The sequence below is a fragment of the Haliotis rubra genome, unplaced genomic scaffold, assembly GCF_003918875.1.
Source record: "Haliotis rubra isolate DU_JTF1 unplaced genomic scaffold, ASM391887v1 Scf66, whole genome shotgun sequence".
Taxonomy (NCBI): domain Eukaryota; kingdom Metazoa; phylum Mollusca; class Gastropoda; order Lepetellida; family Haliotidae; genus Haliotis; species Haliotis rubra.
Genome location: NW_025767368.1, coordinates 532,350 through 554,064, shown reverse-complemented (window position 1 = coordinate 554,064; position 21,715 = coordinate 532,350). Strand labels below are relative to the sequence as shown.

Sequence of the window (21,715 nt, the reverse complement as noted above, 5' to 3'; positions counted from 1 at the left end):
AACTTTTCGTAATTTGACAATGTTTAAACGTGTACACTTTAGCTGTAACATTTGTAAAAAGAGTTATACTGAAATCATCGTATATGGGACACTGTGAGAAGAAGTCACACGTCATGTATACATGCTCTTCGTCTTCAATAAATTCGTTACAGCTAAAACATACCCCTCAGCATGTAAATTTATGTATAGATTATATATCAATAGACCAATTCTGACCGGATCTTTACGCGTTAAACCATCTGTAATGAGACTGTTACACCCTCAACTTGTGTAACTTGGGTTACATCATCATGTAACGCCCTGTATTATCGGTCCCATGGTAACCTATGCCGGCCACGAGAGGCGAGTAAGTGGATTGGGTGGTCAGGTTTACTTTTCAGTGTGTCTCTGCACCCGAAGTCGTGGACGTTGCTCATATCATAAATCACTTGATTGTCTGGTTGAGACTAGAATATTTACTGGCTGGCGTCATATAGCTGGAACATTTTTGATTACGCTGTTATATACATGTAATAAGCAAATTTAAAAGAAAACACTTAAAAACTGCTTCTGACAAAAGCTGACAAACGCTGCTTGGCTAAAAGAGCAGAAACATTTAAGGTCCAAATCATAACTATGACATCTGTATGAAGCACATCTCCATGAAATAACCATTTTCTGTTTCTTTCAATTTATCCACCATCATCTTGAATGTCAAAAGTTAAAAGGGTTCAATTAATACTCGAGGGCTCATTGAGATACTATTTATTTCATCAAATACATATGTTAATTCCGGGACTATATGTTGCTTTGCACTAACTTTAGCGTGAGCATAAGCGTTGTTGAACAAAGCACACTTGTACATCCCGACATCCCCGTTGCCTAACTTGATGGAGGCGGTGTCAGCCACGGTATTGGAGTTGGTACGACGGCCGGTACCCCACGACACTATCAGAGCCAGCAGGACCCCTGGCCCGAGTACAAGCTAAGGTTTCCAGCTATTAAACGCGCGGCTTGTCAGCAGATAACACCCTAAACGTTTTCTCATTGTCATTTGTTTCAAATAGATACTATCTCGTGTTGAACATCTGGGAAAAGTTATAGAAAATATATTTATGTCTTGTTTATATTAGTATTATTTGAAAACGGACTGTGTGAAAAACATTATGTAATACTAGAACTTAACACATTTTATTGATTATTAATTTGGGAAATTATTTTTTTCCGGAACAAAGATCGCAGTCAGTTGTTAAGTGCGAGTCATTACGCTGACATCGCCTGTACGTATAAAGTACAGAGAAAGTACAGAGAAATTGTGAGGAGCTTGAAGATGAAGGGCCTGAGTATAAGTGCGAGTTATTACGCTGACATCGCCTGTACGTATAAAGTACAGAGATAAATTGTGAGGAGCTTGAAGATGAAGGGCCTGAGTATAAGTGCGAGTTATTACGCTGACATCGCCTGTACGTATAAAGTACAGAGATAAATTGTGAGGAGTCTGAAGATGAAGGGCCTGAGTAAACGTATCGAATACACATTTCTGCAAAAAGAGTAGAACATGTAACTCAGTTACATGGAACAGTTTAGGCACATACAGGAGACTTTTCATTTACATTAAAAAAAAAGACAAACACCCCCACCAAAAAAAAAAAAAAAAAAAAAAAATAATAATAATAATAAAAATTAAAAAATTATAAAATACAACAAAAACCCAAACCAAACAAACAAAGCAAAGAACATAAAACAACCCCCAAAACACACACACACACACACACACACACACACACACACAAACGCAGACTGCAAATATATACCAATATTCCTATTGTGAGTGAGTGGGTGAGTTTTTAAAATCAAAATTCTAAGTCAAACCGACAGATAAAAAGGAATAGTGTTAAAGTATTCAGCTGCGACACTGAAAAACAGACTTTATCACCGGGAATGTCAGTCAGTTCAGAATTACATATTTTGAAATTTAGGTGAAATAAAAAATATGGTGCCATTTTAATAAGCCCATGAACACTTTAATGTCAAAGGTTTTGGTTTAAACAATGTAATTAATTTAGCTGAAAGCAAAATAAGACTGAATTAAGTGTCGTAAGTCTTCTGGATACCTATCTCTCTCATGCCAGTCTCAAGTGGACCATGCATTTCTGTAATTATACAATGTGCATCAGCTAAAAACGTTATAACTATTCATTATTGGACATATGTAAGTGCGAGTTGCTTTTGGGCCGTTTTTAAAAACAACCCAAACCAAAAATAATAAAACGGAACAGTCCTTAACCGACCGACTCTCTGCAATACACAAATAAAACTTTGTATTGCATTTTACGAATTTGCATTCTTTTCAACTGAGCATCATGCATTTATTGATGGTGATGATGATGGTGATTTATTATGATTATGATTATGATTATCTTTGGAGATTGATTTCACGATTTCGGTGCACCCGCTTTTGCACTGGGTTAATACAGGTGCTCAGATATAGCTGAAGTATGTACGACAGCACGGAGTGGCATCATCCAGAATGTCACAAGAGTTCTGGCAATACACACAGCCAGTGAACCAGCCAGCAGAACGAGGCGATGCACTTGCCGCTCGAGCGTGTCATCGTGTCAACAACACACCCGTACCCGTGTCAGCCCAGTGTTTATTGTGACCATCCCCCTATCGCCATGAATTATTCATAGGTGTTGTGTATATAGCACATAACGTATGTAGTATACATCGTCACACAATAACCCACGACGAGGTAAGAGAGATCGTCTGAATTTGCTGAATGTCTTTTCTGGACAGCTGACAATCCACGTTTTCACGGCTTTGTTGGAGGTAAGATATTGTGGCATAGTTATCGATATATGTTGCAGGGATCTTTTCGAATATTTTGAATAAGATTATTTATAAAAATAAAAATTCCAGTTTAAGAATAGATGTAATAGTTATAATGTTACATATGTCTCCAATGCAGACTTCCATTTTTGCAATACCCCATCAACATAGAAATGGCACAAAAACACCGTTGTGACGCCATAATACGCACCTCGGGGTAACGATCGACGGAATATTTACTGTTTATTTTCAAATCTGTTCCGATTCGCAAAGGCATTGACATATTGTGTTGAATAACATGATTAGCACAAACACCCTTTGGAGGACCCACAAATGAGGAACAACTTCAGTTTTAATGAAAAAAAAAATTATTTGCTGTTTAAAAGAAGTCGAAGAACATTATAATTTTTCATATTATTACAATTATTTTTTTAACTGTAATAATATGAAGAAATTGGTGCGTGTTTGACAGACGTTATTGTATATTTTGAATGCGAATATGCTGGACGCTAATTTTTGAGACGTGGACGTAGCGGTCCTAGATGCGAAGCTTTGGGAATTGACAACCCATAATGTTGGCCGATCAAACCCGAAAAACCCGTAGGCCTGCCTGCGCGTGCATGTATGGATGGGTGACAGAGGACATCATTTGTGATCAACTGACTGAGCCCTAGGTCAGATTGTTCAGTTTTATGGGATGTATGCAGAAAAAGATACTTTCATTTATTAAGGCTAGAACAACTACATTGAGGTTAGGACAACTGAATTCTTCATCCCACTCGTGTGAAGGGCTCTCCATCACCCAGTGCTTCATACTCCTGTTGAGAGATCCACCACTTCACTCGTCGGGAAATGAAATCTCAAAACAGCGTCTAAAATTCTGCAGCCCCAGACACGCAGTTAAGTGAGGAGGAGCAGACACTAGACCTATTTACAAAAACCACATGACAGTGCCTGTCTCAAACCTACCTTTCCTAATTACTCCAACTGTATTGTCATTAAAGAATCAGTGAAAATTTAGTTTCAATAATATTATTTCATATAATATCGTTTTTCGTCACGTTTTAATTGTGTACAATCAGCGTCTTGGCGCAGGACGCCAACAGATATGTTAAATATTAGTATCTTTTCTAATAAGATATGACCACAGTTCCATTGTTTGACTGTTTGATAATAATTGTATGTGTTTCGTGTTCGATTATAAACGAGAATTAATGTACCCTTACCTGACAAATTATCACGGACTAATGTTCAGTTCTGTATAGAAAATGAAATACAAATGAAAGTCACGAATTCTTCTAGTCCAGCTTTTACACTTTTCCTGAACATTATAAATTAGGTTCTTAATGTAGTAAATATAACTGAATGATGAAATATCATATAAAAGTCGGCGTTTCTGAGTATAACCGTTTCGCCCAGATTTTAATTGTGTTTGTAAGTCAGAGTTTTGGGTTTAACGTCGTGCTTGAGAATATTTCGCTCATATGACGACGTGCATGCGTGTGTATGTGTATGTGCGGCTGCTTGTACTAGCCCAGACTTAAGCTGGTTTTATAGTGCTAGCTCACTGAGATACCATGCCGCAGTGAAGCATGAATACCCCACTCAGACACATTATACTGACTCTGAGCCGACCGATCCTTGTTGTACCCATTAGTGCCGAGCGCCAGGCAGGGACCAACAAGTATCATATTTTAACGTTTTGGGGTATGACGCGGTCGGGGATCGAACCCCCGACCTTCCGCTCTCCTGGCGGACGCTCTAACCACTACACCACGGAGGCGGTTTGACCAACATGTAGAATGTCAGGATATGTCTACTTTTCTCATTACCCAAGGACAGATATAGATAATCACTTAAATATCCTCTTTCAAGTTTCCCACCTACTTATAGTGAAGTGTTACTGTTAAACCCAGCGGCGGCGTGCTCATGTGAATCCCACCACCCTTCTTACTAAAATAACATATAAACATGCATTTGCTGTTATTGCTGTATAATTTATGAAAGGATTCAGATCAGTATAACCAGTGGCCTGCAGATTCCGATATTTAAACTAGAGTCTGGATAAGGGCATAACCATTCCTTTTTAATCAGGACGTGTGTGATCGGGAATTTACGGTTTAAGATCTGCAGCACTTATATCATGTTTAATTATTTTCCCCCCATGAACAGGTGCTCATTTAAATGGACTAAATATAAACAACCAATTGTACCCTTTGCGCACTTGTTTGTAAGTAAAGGGAAAGTTATGTTTCCCTTACAATCCGAGGAATATGTAATATATAAATACATTACAATTGAACAGAGTCTTGAACATTGTTTTAGAAACAATTCCGGCGTGGTCTGGAAATCAAATGTTTGCTCCCTAAAATCTCCGCCTGTCACAATGCGTCAGCTATATAGTGCATAAACATGTATGCAGGACAACTTAGGCTCGAACACGGACCCTGAATATTCATATAATAATTAACAAAATGGGTATTAATTGACATATTATCGATTTAAATGATGACATGTACTCGTGTACTTTTGTATAAACCTAGGGGTATATCTTTGCCGGATTAAAACCTATTAAAAGACGGGTACATAAAAAGTGTTAGTTTTCTCTCGTGGAAGATATTGCACACTTGTCAATGTATACGGGTTGAAATAATGTCTGGTTTGAACTAATAGAAAAATCGGAAATTATCACGTGGAACATTTTATTTGAGAAATGTCTTTGTAACAATATTAACCACCCACACCAGCTAGTGAGAACGGGTCGGTAAAATTTAATCTAGACAGTGCCAAATTGATACATCATGTTGTCTTGTTATGTATATGTTCCGTTATTTTGTAATCTATGTATCTTTATTAGTCCGTCTTTTTGAAGTAACCCTGTCTTTATGACTAGCTGGGAATATAATTATGATCACTTATGTTCTATAGTGGCTTAAGACAGAAATATGATATCGTCTAGAAATTAGAGTTGGGTAATAATTGACAATAACGATGTAACAATCTACAATTAGTCTCTCCAAAAACGCGCTTGTGATTTTTTTCTTCTAAATTTTCACATTGAAACGCCTAACGGCCAATCTGCAAAAATCAGTAAGACGACAATATGTAAACGTTGGAACACGAGACGAAGAGAATTTTCTGAAGTTTATACATATATTGCATAAAATATTTCATCACACAATATTTTTAAAAATATATTTTCTAATGCTGTGGAATATAACCATTTACACTAATAAATTTTAATAACTGAGTTAAATGAAGAGAGTCCGGGATCGCAGTACTAGGTCAGATAGGCTACGAGTGACCTCCGGTTCATCCGCAGCACATGATCACGTGACTTATCTACTTCTATGAAAACATTTACAGCGAGTTTACCAAAGGACTAAACTGTATAGGACATTTTATGGTAAAAACATAAAAAGATTCCCTGAATTATTTGATATCAGTTTCGTTTTCAAGTCAAATGTTGAGACGTCTTTTCCGTCCGTCTGTTGTATTCCGTGCGGCTGGACAATAAAGCCAGTTGAGATAACGATGTAAACTAAATTCAAAACGAAGCTCGCTTTGTTCCTCGCCAGCCCATTTGTAAATGAAGCCATTTGTGTGGAGCGTTGGGGTCGTATTTCATGTTGTGACAGTGTGAACATTTCAAACAAAAAATACATCTGAGCGAGGAGGTCACTGACTCGGTAACCATGGGAACTAGATACGCCGTGTGTATATATTTGCGAGACGTAATCACTTCGATTCTTCAGCGATAATTTATCGCACTAATATCAGCAGATTAAATTAGGCTCTCGGATGGAAGATAGACTGAGGGTATTTAATACGTGAGAAAAAAAGTAGAAAACTCTGTCGAGAACAAAAGCGATTCTGTCACTGCAACGCACGATCGGTTCTAAGCCATCTGTTTGACGATGGGATGTTGTAAGTCGCCACTCGCCGGAACGACGCGATGGGTGAAGGCGCTGTATGCTGTTCAACCAACATGGACCGATGTTTAACTTAGGTGGATGTGAAAAAGGGCGTAGTGGTCCATTGAACTGTGGATGTCCGTTTTATGCAATAACACGGATAGCTCACGGGGCGACGTTACACGCCCACAGGGTGTCTGCGCACACATACGGAGCAATAGTTGTAACATGATACCCTTTTTTATTACCAGTGGTAAATGGATAAAATCAACAATTTATTTAGCGATAGACTCGCAACACACAAGTGTTCCACTAAAGGGTGTAAGTATCACCACGTGCATGTAGTTGAAATTGAACACTCACCGCATAATTCATTTTTTCGTAACCTTAATTACTTACCCAGCTGCGTGTCGTTGTATGAGAAAAGACACATTTGCTATGTCAATGAAGAAAGAACACTTCAAGTAGTACTAAAATAATATCTGCCAATATACCACCTGTTGCAAATGTGCAAATTCTGCACTGTACGTTACACATATACGACGTTCTTTTTACATGTTTCGTAATATTAAATGCATTCGGTGATGATTACGTAAATTATTATGAATTGCACTTACCGACAGTAATAGTTTTTAGCGAGGGATGTCGTGAATTACGACATTAAATCAATTGAATTAGTGGATTGTATAACAGAAGTGCTGTACGTTTTATGCGAGAACATCGGTTATATGAACAAAGAAACAAAGCTAGAATTCATCTAATATAAGTTGCATATCTACTACTGGGTTCCACTATTTATCATCATCAAGTAAATGAAAATATTTCACAGTGTCAGGAAATTTGTCATTATCATAACAGTGGTCAACTTACTTTTGTTTTTGCTGTGAGTTAATTTTATTTCATTTTATATTTAAATTACATTTATTCCTGAAAAGTACATCGTGAAAAATTCCCCTATTAAAAGAGCGGGCAAGGAAAATGACCATGATAAAAAAATTATCTGTGTATAGTTCTAGGGACATGCGACTGAACAGCGGGCACACAAAACTGGTTTCATTAATATTAATAATAATAATAGCATATTATAATAATATTTTACTAGTATTTTATCAGAAATGACTAACATGATATGGGTGAGCTTTGACAGCAGTGTTGAGACCAGAAATGCATGCGATGTCAAACGGTTGAGATTTATTGAATCACTGGCAGATCTATTTTAAGATTATAAATGCAAACTCTACGTATGTGTATCATAAAAAAATCTTACGTCCAGATATATAAGCCCGATAAAGGAAAAGAAATCGACTTTGAGCGACATATGCCTAGTGCTGTATGTATGAAATGCGCTGGCTTAAGCGCCAAGGGCGGGTAACTCTAATCTATCATGACTTAGAACTATTTATTCGGTAAGCACCCGCCAAGCAGCATAAAGTATTATAGAAATTGGTTTTACTTATGCCATTTGAAACGTCGCACTGCGTGAAATATGAAGATGGCCGTCCCAGCATGAGAGGTATATTGATAAGAAGGTCTTTGGTAACAAGAATTGACAACCACATTTCGCTTTCAGTCATTAACTATTCTTGGTGTCCCGTCACAAATTCCCAACAGCGCAGCAAATGTGTTTGTATCGTGAAGAATGCGTATCTAAGCTGTTATTTTCTATGGAATAAATGCCTAACATTTGCATTATGTCACATGTAATCGGTTTTTGTAATCGGGTTATTAACATCGACGTGAACTTTCACTTTTCTGGTCATAAATTCGCGCAATTTCAAGATGTAGTAACTTGATTTGGTTTTAGAGACAATGACATTTATTCAGACCAGGAAAAAGATGTATAAACTAGGTTGGTGTTATCATGGACACCTTATAAAGATAAGAAGAATAGTTCCAGCTATCTCCATGACATCAGAGTGTGTTGTCAAGTTGCGCTCACCACTCTCACTTCTCCGACAAAGTCTTATTTATTGCAAGTTGGCGACTTTTGACTTTAACCTACCTCTACAAATTAATTTTTCTCCTGAGTGGACATTTTTAGAGAGAATGTTTATAAGATTAAATATATATGTCACAGTTAAATCAAGATTTAACAGAGCCAAGACCTCCCATGTCCTCAAATCGCTTCGCCATGATGCGTTACGACGCCAGACCAGGGGTTCCCTATCGTATTCTGCAAACCTTCTATTTATTAATTTATTCGTATTTCTTTTGCAAACAAGTTTGGCATGACAAATGGAAAAACAAACGCAATTAAACTTTGTTTATAGCTATTTCTTGAACTGTTATTAGGCTGAATGACTTTCTCATGAGACTTTGATTTTACGTCGGCAGAATTATGTCTGAGTTTTCGTTGCCACGTAACATACAAGACAAACACTCGTCCTTGTTGAAATATCGTGAAACAGCCACATGTGGTTTGTGTATGCAATTCTGTTTGTTTTACTTTGTCTTAAGAAAGATAAGTCTGACGTTAAACCACTTTCAACCGACTCATGCCGGCCGTAAACCCTAATTTCTTTTTGAAACAAGACAAGTTTTGCTGGGTTCAAATTCTAAGCAAATGTCCAATCATGAAATAATCAAGTCTGAAAAAAATGCGCTTTCTCACAAATATTTTCCAAACAAATGTGTTTTCACTTGTCAAACTTCGCGCATTAATCACGTTATCAGATTCTGCTGTTTTTTACAAATACTCTAGACATGTTCCTGAGAGAATATTTTTTCATTATTTTACAAAATACACAAATTTTCTGTCGATAGCCCTGACCTTTGGACTCTTTGAAACATTGAGCTTATATCGTGACGTGTTTTTGCAGGATTAGACCTCAGTGTTCCCACGTTCTGTGATTAGAACTAATTTCCCAAGCCTCACAAATATCCATATGCTTTTAAATCTGACATTGGGTTCCCTTAAAAAAAGTTTGAGCTTCACCGATAGGATGTATGTTTTCCTGGCTCACATAATCTGTGGAAACACTACCTGCCATGGTCTTGGAGTTCCCACATGACTTAAGAGCCTGTTTATGGAGTACATGTCCTCAATATACTTGCATAACCCTTCCAACCAACCCAAATATTGCGCAGTTGCACAGATGTGAGAACGTCAGTGTAAATCCGGAACATAGGAGCTGGTCTCATACACCCTAACGTAATGCTCTACCGTCTTACCAGACTAATGTATGGGAGCTTTTTTAAATTAAAAGTGAAATATAACTTATGAGAAATGAGAAATGTCCCACGTAATACATCGCCCAGTTTAAAACGTCTGCGGGGGTAAACTCCATACGGGCATGACCTCGTTCCTCTGCCCTAGTTGGCTGTTTCGAGGCCGCCCAGCGTAACAGCGGCACACGTTACACGCAGACCAAAACTTCGGACAGAGACCATATATCTCTGCTTCGAACCACTACCGACTCATTCCTTTCGGGTAAAGCACTCGTAACTCATGTTTATGAATACCACCTATAGTAACATATAATAATATACAACCATGCATTATATACCTCATATCTTCAAATTCTGGCAATAAGCGTTCTGTGTACAAAGAAGCATCCGCTTCTCCGGCCACTGGAATAACGCCCGATTCGCCAGCGGAATGCCTCGCCATAAGTCATGTATCTTCGTCCGTTTACGGTTAGCGTTGCAAACAGTGAATATGTTTACCACATCGTTTGTAGCTTGGTACCACGGTGAAACCGATACAGTTTCTTGTTAACACCTGAATATATGCGTATCTCAAGTTCATGGAGTAGTCATGAATATTCATCATGTTGTGTGTATGAATATTCATGAAACAGGCAGTTTGGAGACTAGTGAGTTACGTAAGCGTGAATCATAAGTCGACGTTTCGCAGTAATCGACTCAGTACGACTGAATCCCGGCACCACTAGTAATAAACATCTAATCAGGTCACAATCAGTAAGTTGCCTCTTACTAAAATTGTAACTTCCCCTCCGATCGAGTACATTGTTATTGAGGAAGGATGGACGTGCAATTGTTTTAAAAACAACACATTTTGGCGTCGTTAAACAAAGAATAAATTGTTAAACGTCTTCAAATACAGACAGACAGACTAAGATCAGTGTTTGTATATTGCATCGGATCTAACAAAGTTGATTCTTTGATGGACATTCCAGAAGTTGAGGAGATGAAGAATGAGGACAATTTTTATGGATATACAACTTCTTTATTCTATATAGGCGACGTTTCGACATAGATTCTAATGTCGCTGTCAAGAAAGTAGCAAGTGCTTGACAAAGACATTAGAATCTATGTCGAAACGTCGCCTATACAGAATAAAGAAGTTGTATATCCATAAAAATTGTCCTCATTCTTCAATTTAACGAATATTGTTATGTAGTCTCAGATTGAACGTGTATTTCAGGGGCGGATGCAACTTTTCGATAAAAAAAAGGGGGTGGGGGAGAGATGTGAACAGTTAAGAAAGGGGGTGCACTGTTGATTTTCACCCGTTTTTACGAGAGTTTCAATGGTCATTTAATAATCCTTCAGAACAGAAAGGGGGTGGGGGTTGGTGGATCCGCCTATGTGTTTATTAAAAAAATGCCTTCATTAGTTCATACCCGTAATTGCAATCCCTGGTGTCTAACAGTAGGTTAGTACGAAAATACTAACCTTTCCTAGAGTTCAGTGTACCATACCTCAGCCATTATTTTGCGGTTTGAGTAGAGAACGCAGCACCGTAGTGTCCCCATGTCGGAGAACACCCCCACTGTGATCTCCGGTTTATGATAGTGGAGATACATCGCGATATATCACAAGACAATTACTGTGGCGCTTATCTCCCTGACTGAACATAACCCGTCTCGCATGTCGGCATCAAGCGTTCAGTTATGACCAACCAATAAACTCCTAATAAAATACCATATCAAATTGGTCAGGCAGTAGAGGCTTCAAAGCAGAGTATCATGTCTTATCGGACTAGTTTACGGGAGACAATTATGCAAATTAATCACAAGACAAGGGAATATATCTCCGTATCGAGGCTCGTGGTCGCTCGGTTGGGGTGACCTGTTGCCAATTAAACGTCGGACCAGATTAAAGGAGTCCCCGTTAGAGTGATTACAAACAACGGTTTCACCTTCTCGGTCGACAATAACAACAGCGTGTTTCGCAAGGCGGGGCTTTTGATGCAATTAGCGCCACTGATTGGCTCACAATTGATGACAAAGACTTGAGTGGGATTAATTAGTCAGGTGTGAGCTTGTTCTAAAGCGTTGCTAAATACACAGCCCGAGATGTATCAAATCACAGTTAATTGATGCCAATCTGCTGTGTATATTCAGTAATACCTGTCTCAACCACACCTGAACACGTGCGATTTCAATTTCCCTCTCCCCACTGTGACTAAACTTCTCTATACGTGAACCTATATGTGCAATCCAAAGTTAAAGCAGAAACCTTATTCTTTATTAAGTATATATTATATGATGTGCATATATCATTATAACGTAAATTAATCTGACATAGCTATTTCTATTTTCAGTTTCCCTTATGTTTCATTTTGTTTTGAACACTAAGTCTTGTGAAAAGAGGCGGCATTTATGGATGTCAATATCTGTAATATGAGTAAGTTATGTTTCGGAGTACATGTATATTCTTACAGATGATGAAGGAATAAGAATATACTCCGAAAAATCGGGTTCCTCATTCAATCAGAAGTAATACTACACGCAATATGCAATACGGAATATATGCAGTGTAATATATGCGATAGGTAAAAGGTTCTATTTGTAACCAACATCCGAACTCGAGGCAAAACAATGTCTTCCCTAGGGGACTCGATATCCTCCTTTACATGACATGCGGTTATATATTTTCTGAGTACTTTCTATTTTGCATGAAAAGACAATTTATCAAAACAATTTTTTAAATATATTTCCAATACGTAAATTCGGCTTGGCAAGGTTGCCACCTGAAATATACATAGCTCACCTATACCCTACATATCACAGTCTTAAGATAATTCCAAGCAATTTAAACACAAACAAACACAAGGATGTGACAACAAAACAAATGAGAGAAGATATCGATGTGATCAGTATTTCGGGCTATCGCCAGTTACTATAAATATCTTATCTACAGCAGACAAACGGGCGCACATTAAGTCTTCCACCAGTCAATATCCTAAAAACTACGACATCTCACTGTTTATGTATGTCTTTGAGAATTTAAGTGGTCTCTTAAGAAATGACAACCAGTTTATTTCCTAAAATAAACATTACTTCTGAAACGAAATAGCATTGTCAGTTGCAGCACCACAAATGTTTGTATATGGCGGTCATATCGTAATTAAAGCAATCATTAGATATTTCTCTCTCACTCTGTTAACTGATTTAATTTTGACTTAACAGCAAGCATTTTAATAGAACACAGAGAATTTAATAGCTATGCCGTCTTAAAAACATTTTTTTTAAATACACACACGCAAACATTTGGAACTGCAAAGGTAACTGAAATATTTGAGACTGAAGGACAGTAACCTCGTAGGAAGTGCAATACATTTCCCACCGATCTACTGCTGTGGGTATGTTAATGAGGTGCGGGGCGGCGCAGTAGAGGGGAGTCCCCTGTGTATACCCGTAATGACGTGTGTCAACAACCCCACATCTCCCTGTCTTGTCTAAATGTGGCGCGAAATCTCACGCGGGGCTCTCTATTGCCGGGTAATTTGAAGCAAGATATGATATAGTCGTGTTTATTGCGCCCTCCCCGTGGCCGTGTCACGTCCACTCTAATTATTCTGTTTGTGCTGATTTAACAAATTAAACCAGATGAGACTGATTGGGTCTTTTGGAACCAATTCTGTTCATATCTTTGATTAACCCAACTTTCAGCATTTGTTTTGAAGCATGTCTAGTCTGAAAAACAGGGATAGCTATATGGGAAGAATAAGAGAGTACGAATGACATATTTAGCAGCAGATTGATAATATTGGTACGAAGCACCTGCCTGAGCAGTATATCGTTTAGAAATAGCTCAAAAGAAGTGAAATGGTAACCATGTCATAATAGGCAGATGAACAGTATTACGAATGAACCAGATGTTCCTAATTTCTTTTGAGTTGTATTCAAAGATGACAATAATAGATTATGTTAACTGTTGAATAGAATGTACCAAAATACCATAGATATATGTTTTAGACCTGATTTAGTTTAAAACAGGACACGGTAGATTTCACCTTGAGAATACATGTACCTCACATCTGTGGGTTAAGAGAAATACATCAGCGCGTCTTGGAGGAAACACAATGTGAACTTTCTTCAAAGTTGATCACACGTTTTTCATTAGTTCACCTGTAGACAAAATAACGCCAAATCATCGTCAACATACTGTTCTGTCATAGGTCTTCCCATATTCCACAGTTGCCCGTACGTCCACAGGTGCCACCGGCTGCTAAACCCCCAGTCAACCTGCTTCTGTGGCCGCACGAGAATGACCACCACTATCTTTATGTTCAAATTACCTCTCCACGACATCTTGTTATTTTATCTAACAACGAAATATATATTTGTCTAGATTTTACGGGTATTATGTGAAGCTATACAATCAGGAAAATCAAACATTGTCCCGAAGGTCATATACTTGCCGCACTGTCAAGTTGGGTGGAGATTACAGAGGTTTATGCATGTATATTTCCTGTACAGTTAGAGAGCTGTCGAAAGAGGGACGCGTTTATTCAGTATAAGAGGCCTAATGGACGAAGTTCAAATGAATGATAAAATAAGCTCAGTCACTTGAGGTTTGGACAGAACCAGATTAACACAGAATATGTGATATAAAGGCTTGGTTTCCCGGCGACCATTTTTAAAATTTATTATATTTACTGTTCACTGTTTACATATTACCATATGAAGAATACATGGCGTTAATTTTATTATTAAAAATGAAAGCCTTTCCAACACAAATAAAATATGGGCTTCACGTTCAGTTCCAGCAGATAGACAGTAGGAGCCATAATGAGGTGAATATGTGCGATTTACGGATAATTATTATTTTAAACACCATGAAGTGATAGCCTGAAGTAGTACCCAGGTGTTGTTCATCGATCATAGGAAATGAATAAATATTGACCCTTACTCTGGCGTATTCGACTATCTCTCGTAACTAGACATATAATTAAAAAACAAGATCGCAATCATTCAGTCCTCTTAGTGTCAGTACGTGGTAGACATCAACAGAGAATCAACAGAAAATCCCAGTACTAATTACTCGCCCCCCTCCACCAGGTATACACCCCCCTTCCTCCCCGGAGAATATACCCCCTCCTCTCCCACGACTGCACTGCCCTCCGCCGAGAATATCCTTAGCGGATGCCACTCTTATCTCCCGAGGATATTCACTTTACAGAGTATATTATATGCTTGCTCATTATGCACGTCGGTTGTGTCAGTGTGTATGTTAAATATAGCAGGTTTAGACATGTTTACTGTACAACTAAACACTGCTATCTCCATTACGCTGACGATCTTTATTATAACAAACATTCTGATTTCTACTGCTATGTGTTGCATGCTGTAAACATAATAGCTAATACAAGATATAACTATCAATACTTATTAGAGACGTTCTCAACATATAAAAGGGGTTCACACAAAAAGAGAGGCTATTGTCTTACTTTGTAACATTTTTTTCTACAATAACAATAAAACCACAGTTTTTTTTCTAGAAAACCATTTGCTATGTAATCCATTATTGATGTAATTGTATCACTGGAATAAAACAAACATGTATGTTGTTACATGTTCTATATCAAACATATACTCATGCCAATAATGGTTGTCACCCCCTTCAATGTTTTTAGAGGGTGTGTGGGGTGGGGGTGTGAGGTGTGTGTGTGGGGTTGGGTGGGGAAGGGGATGATTACCATTATTGGCATGAGTATATTATGTGTTTTTATGATGTGTACCATAAGTTAATTTTCTGAGTTCATGACCTTTATCGTAACACTTTAACTGAAACAAAATTAAAAAAATACACCCCCATCTCTAAAATAATTCAGAAATGTCTTTAGATGATGGCACTATGACCTCATATTCAATATATTTGAATATTCCCACGGCAATAGGGCGGAGCTCTGTGTTCATAGTAATATCCTGGATTCACTTATTCGACATATTCTTAAGGAATACGTTATGTAACAATAAATATATTAGTGGACATTTTCCTGCAGATAGATAAATCGAAATTGTTTTGAAAAAGTTTTTTCCAGCAATCACAAATTTCGCGAACCACTGACAGTGTCGGTTCTGTGAATTTCCTCCCATTTCCCTGTAAACAAGTCGTTAAGCCTCGATGGGACGGACTCGAAATGGTTCATCTCCCAATCAGCAATGTGTATAATTCCCTGTGAGTACGGCCTCGTACACCTAAAACAATGTGGGTATATTTGCGGGTGCACGACGGTTTGCGGGTACATCAAAGTGTGCCTACTTTCTCAGGCCGGTGTTCCGTGTAAGCGGGTCTGTGATAAGCACTTCTGTAAACAGATTACACCAAGTAACGAGCGGCCAGCTTTGTTGTCGTAGAGCTCATACTTCACAGATGGAATTTGTAGCAAATAATCAAATAAATTCACACATATCTGTTTGCGGTTGTTGCGAGTTTGTGTTCTTATTGAAGGCGTTGATGCAAGTGTGAACACCCCTTAACGAACATGGAAACATATGTAATTCCCATTACGGCATTTTTCGTTATTTTGTTGAATATTGTAAATAATTAATTCTCTTTTCAAATGGCAACAACAACGTAAAAGATACAATGTGCTTAAGCATAAAAAATGCAAAACGTTAAATATTTTAATTTATATAATCGTTTAAAAATTATATGTGCGAGAATGTATGGATGCCAACTCCTTTGTTTTGAGGAATACATATGGACAAAGGAATATGCAGATACAACGAAACGTTGTGTTTTTTAGAATAAAGAAGGTATTTTGATGTCTTGTAAACGTCATATAAACATTTGACAAAAATGATGTCATTTTTACATACCAGTAAAAAGTATGGTTAGAGCGTTGGATGCACAATGTATGTTGATGGAACATACACATACCGGGTACTAAGTTAGATCGCAACATTGTATTGATCAAATGTTTATTAAAAACAATTGCTTCCAGTATTGTCCTGATTGTGCTTTAGCAGTTCGTTGTCTTATATTCCTAAAACAGCGTCGGTTAAAACAGTTCCTTACTAGTAATCAATTATATTTATACTTTTAAAATATATTTCTGGTTGTAAAATATTGATTAAAGGACAACAAAAACATATTTTGTCGGATCACACAAAGTGCATCATTTATGTGCATGTTCCAGAGTGATATCGTGCTGACAAAAGCGTGCAAAATATATTGACATAAGTTTTTAAAAAATGGCATTGTTGTAAAATATTTACGGTCCTCAAATTTGTACATCACTTTAAGACCTATACTTAATCCAGTCATCTTCTACGATTTATATATGACCAAAGTTCCATTTTCTTTGATAAGTTAAAATTAAATGCTACAGTGGGCTACACACGGGATTGCTAAAATAATAACAGCTTCTTTATGCGGCATTTAGAAGCTGGTATGATGAAGAGGAACACATTTTATGGATCACTTGCTTGATAACGGTGTTATCACCTACACCGAAACGGCGCATCTATTGCAAAAAATAAGATGTCAATCCATAAAAATTGTTCCTCTTCAAATAATAACCGGTTCACAACATATGGCGTTCTATCTTGCATTTGTATCATCTTGAAAGGTGAAGAAAGAAAATCAGAGTATGGCTTTCTTCTTGATACCAATTGGGTATTAAGCCTCCCTGTAGGTACCTCCCTGTACATTTCGGACTTAACGAATGGGTTAGTGTGCACGGAGATAACAAATATAATGGTAGTTTATTGATAAATATCAAGTCTGCCTTCATGGCACACTGCCTTTATGTGTAACACTGGCTATATGTGGAATTACATATTTTAGCCTTTATGTGTGTTAATGTTGTTATTTGCTTTATTTAACGTCGCAAGTTACTCAATGACCACATATATCCCTTTGTATCAAGTGTTTATGTATTTGACACCTCTGAACTGTTTAGAAACATTAATTATACTGAATTTAATATATATTCATTTGCAACTGTAATGTTTGTCGAATAGCTTGGACAACAACCAAACAGATTTATAAAGATCTCAGAAATCAGGGTTTGTTTAGCAGTATTCCATGTGAATGTGATCAGTAAAACACAATCAAAATACCGAAAAGTACAACATAATATCCCTCTCCCCTCATCAATACATCGCACAAGGCACTCTCTATGTATATTCTACAATCGCCCAGCTAACAACACTAGATATCGCCTCACACCTGCCTTCTCCGATCACTTTGTGTTTCAATCAAAGCTTGTATCAACTGTAATTGTTAGTGAGGACTTACTAATGTGATCCAAACTAGTTGTGATAAGAAATCCCCTCCCCGTTGCCCCTCCCCCACCCCTCTTTTTAAACCCCGCCTCGCTGTGATCTGTGTCTCCGTGGGACGAGTCCTCTCCGCTGTTGTCCTAGCGGTGTCGATCTCGAGCAGTCACCAATCAAAATGTGTTACGTCACGGCGCTATAGTCACGTGACCTTGGGGCCACATGAGTCGCCGTGATGCTTTATGGAATATGTAAATGTATATATAGGTTTCGAGTAGCACGACCTCAATCACACTGGTGAAAGGGGACTTGACGCGCTGCTGCAGGTAAGGCTTTATACCCCCAAACGACTTCCTTAAATTCATGTACAACTTGAAGCTTTTATTTACGACTATATGACATTATCGGACTGTCAGAAATGAGCAGCATATAAATAATATACCAGATTACGCGACGCCGATTGTAAATATTGTGATTTGACTGATTTTAATATGCACTTATTACGTACACCGGATAATATGTGTTATTTTAAAGAACATAAACCTGGATGTTTGTGTATGATTAATATTTATTTGCAATGTAAGAAAATATGTCTTATAAATATGCTTGATACAAGAACTGATTTGCATAAATACTCTACGTCATGTGATTGACTCTTAATACTACACTCTACTTTTGGCACACAATACCATAACAATGGTTTACCTAGTTTCATTGTGGTGTAGTGAATTCTTCCTTGTCGAAAGGACTCTCGTCCTTAACGCGAATTAAGGAAATCTGAACTTTCGTTTCACTGAGAATCTCAATCTTACCTAACTAACTGCAACCGTTTACTGTTCCCGGTCAATCTATTTTACATCCAAGAAATCTCAGATTTAAATATTTAATTAAACAAGAACCTAGAGACATAATTACCTTTACAATATCATAGACCTTCCAAATCAGACCGTGTATTTGTGTGTTTCGTTTTACACTGCCACGTACCCATTTATTAAAAGGAAATTTATTTCAGATTACTCCAAGACCGGCTCCCTTCGCCATACTTCTCCACCCGGCCACCCTGGAAACAACATGGCGTCGTCTACGGCAGTCCAACCGCAGCCCATCTTCAGCTACCCTAGTCTGTCTTCACACGGTAGCCCCTCCCTCGGAATGTACCCTCCCGTCCCCCGGGCGTCGCTTGGCGCCCACAGCGGATTGTCATTGTACCCTCTCCCGGCCTACGTCGCCTTCAACTCGTACCACATGAACTCTTGGACGTGTTCGCCTTACCCCGACTGTCGGTGTGAGGGGGACGGGACTCCGGTCACCCCCATCATGGGCCTACCCCTGGAGGCATACCGTGGAATGACGACACCAAACACCCCCGAGAAAGACAGTAGTCCAGGGTATGACGTTGCCAGAGAACTTGTCTACAGTGACGGTGAGTACTCGAATAAAATACTAAAACACAATGAACAATTTCTCGATGGTTGCTGCATGTCGGTCCTCATTTTTTGTAATTAGTTATTATTTTTATCACACTGCCTTAACAAATATTCACCTTCTGGTTGATCAGGAAATAGATCAAGGAGAAATTGTCACTATAATTGTCACTTGAATAACATACATTTCTTGCACTTATTTCAAGAGTCCAAGCTTGATAGCTGTAATCAATATCCACTTTGTGTTAATATCTTTATTATTTATGGATAATGAACATGTTCTCAAAAATGTAATGTTCCTAATATTGAACGTGCTGTTCCCTGAAGTGGCGCTCCAGCACGTAATCAGTCATAAATTTAGTACAATAAATAGAATCAGGATGTGGAGGATCTTCCCAACAAGAAATGGCTAATAGGATATGAAACTGAGTAGTCATATAAAGAGGGTAAATATCGCCATCAATGGTAAATGTCGGGTAATTGAATTCAAATTTCTTTTGCCACAATCATTAGAATTAAGGGTTAGATACCTAGCTGGACACTTGTTAATGAATGTTTACCGGCCTTGTGGTGACCTGCAGTCGGATACACAGATCCTGCAGAGGAAGTGATAAGGCAAAGACTCAGTAGTTCATATTGTTTTAACCACAGCGGTAATGTGATAAGACATTTTTTCTAAAATTTAGTGATGCTCCTATAAGCATCCAACTTCCGGAGATAAGTCCCCGTGCAAAGGGCGCATGACATGACTTCCGGAAACTTGAATGGTAGTCATATATCACAATTGGATATAATTTATGCACAGACCTATCAGATATTTTAACAACCCACCCCCTCTCGCTCCCCACTCTGTCTCTCTCCCTCCCCACCCCTCTCTCTCTCTCTCTCTCTCTCTCTCTCTCTCTGGTATAGGATGTGTGTGAAGTGATCTCTCCGTTCCCACGTGGAAGGTTTCAGTGCGGGCGCATGTTCCAAGAAAAATTGATGTGTGTGAAGTGATCTCTCCGTCTAGTGTGACGTGTGTCCTCTGTCCGTCTGTGGCAAAGGACTCTCTGTCCCCCCCCCACTCTCTCTCTCTGTGATCTCTCTCGATCTCTCTCTCTCTCTCTCTCTCTTATACAGGGGTTCTCATATCCTTTTCCCAACCGAGGAACCGTTCCCCTATTCTACGTAGAATAGGGAGAGAAAACAGCAAAGTTGTTCTATCTTTTTACTGTGTTCTTGTATACATCGATAATGATTGGTGATTTTCTGAATATTTTCAGCCGATAGCCCTGATGAGAAACCACGATTGAAACCCCGCTTCGACTTTTCCCGTCTTGCCGAATCAGCCACACGAGACTTGAAGAAAACCGAAGGCGACGCGACGAGATCTGGTAGCGCAGACGCCAAAGTCTACAGCCACGCTCTAGCCCTGTTGCAAGACAGCTTGAGGTAAGTTGCATCGTATACACTTAGTCCTAACTCAACACGTACACCATAACAATTTCAAATAACTGTTCAATCAAATTATGGGGAAAAGATTATGTTTGACATAAAACGGATCGCCATCCTTCTTTTCGTCCCTTCTGTAACATACAAGAAATGCATTCAGCTGTTCCCGAATTGGCATGAGTGGTAGCGAATGGAAGATACCGTGACTTTGCTGTGATTCTGATTGGATGTTTGTTTACAGGTACAGCCAATTACTGAGCGGTATCAGACTTCCGGTGTTGCAGAGGGCACCAACAGACACGGAGAAACTAAAGATCAAAAGACCTAGAAGGTGAATAGAAATACATGACTTTCTCTATATAAGTCTATATCGACATAGATAATAACCACATGGGTTTAATTTTAGCTTAGGTTGCTTCTATAAAGTAATTGTATCGCCCATGCAGCCGTAACGCTAATATCGCTTTGAGAAACGGAGCCAAGGAGCTAAAATTACAGTTGGGTCGTCAGATTGTCATTTCAGTTTGTTAGCACGGTACTGACGAGAATGCGAACTAGTTTCTGACTAAATGAATGTTTTTTTTCGTAGGGTAAGATAAAAGGTAAGTTTAAATGTCTGATGCAATTTAGAGTTTCCTATAATGGAAGAGAGTTTTTTTCAATACAAGTGAGTGAGTATGGCCTTACGCCACTTTAGCAATATTGCATCAAT

At 38.4% G+C, this 21,715-nt stretch overlaps 1 protein-coding gene across 2 annotated transcripts in view; it reads left to right on the top strand.

Annotated features, from left to right (window-relative positions):
- Positions 1-21,715, top strand: part of LOC124257419 (protein odd-skipped-related 1-like) — a 32,631-nt gene that overhangs the window by 6,892 nt on the left and 4,024 nt on the right. The window contains exons 1-4 of one of the 2 annotated variants that reach the window (XM_046691469.1): positions 18,380-18,471; positions 19,158-19,568; positions 20,835-21,003; positions 21,245-21,334. In XM_046691469.1, the coding sequence (XP_046547425.1) occupies positions 19,217-19,568; positions 20,835-21,003; positions 21,245-21,334 (611 nt within the window). In that variant the 5' untranslated portion in view covers positions 18,380-18,471; positions 19,158-19,216. Of the gene's footprint in view, positions 1-18,379; positions 18,472-19,157; positions 19,569-20,834; positions 21,004-21,244; positions 21,335-21,715 lie in introns of those variants that run through there. The other variant, XM_046691467.1, reaches the window with a different exon arrangement.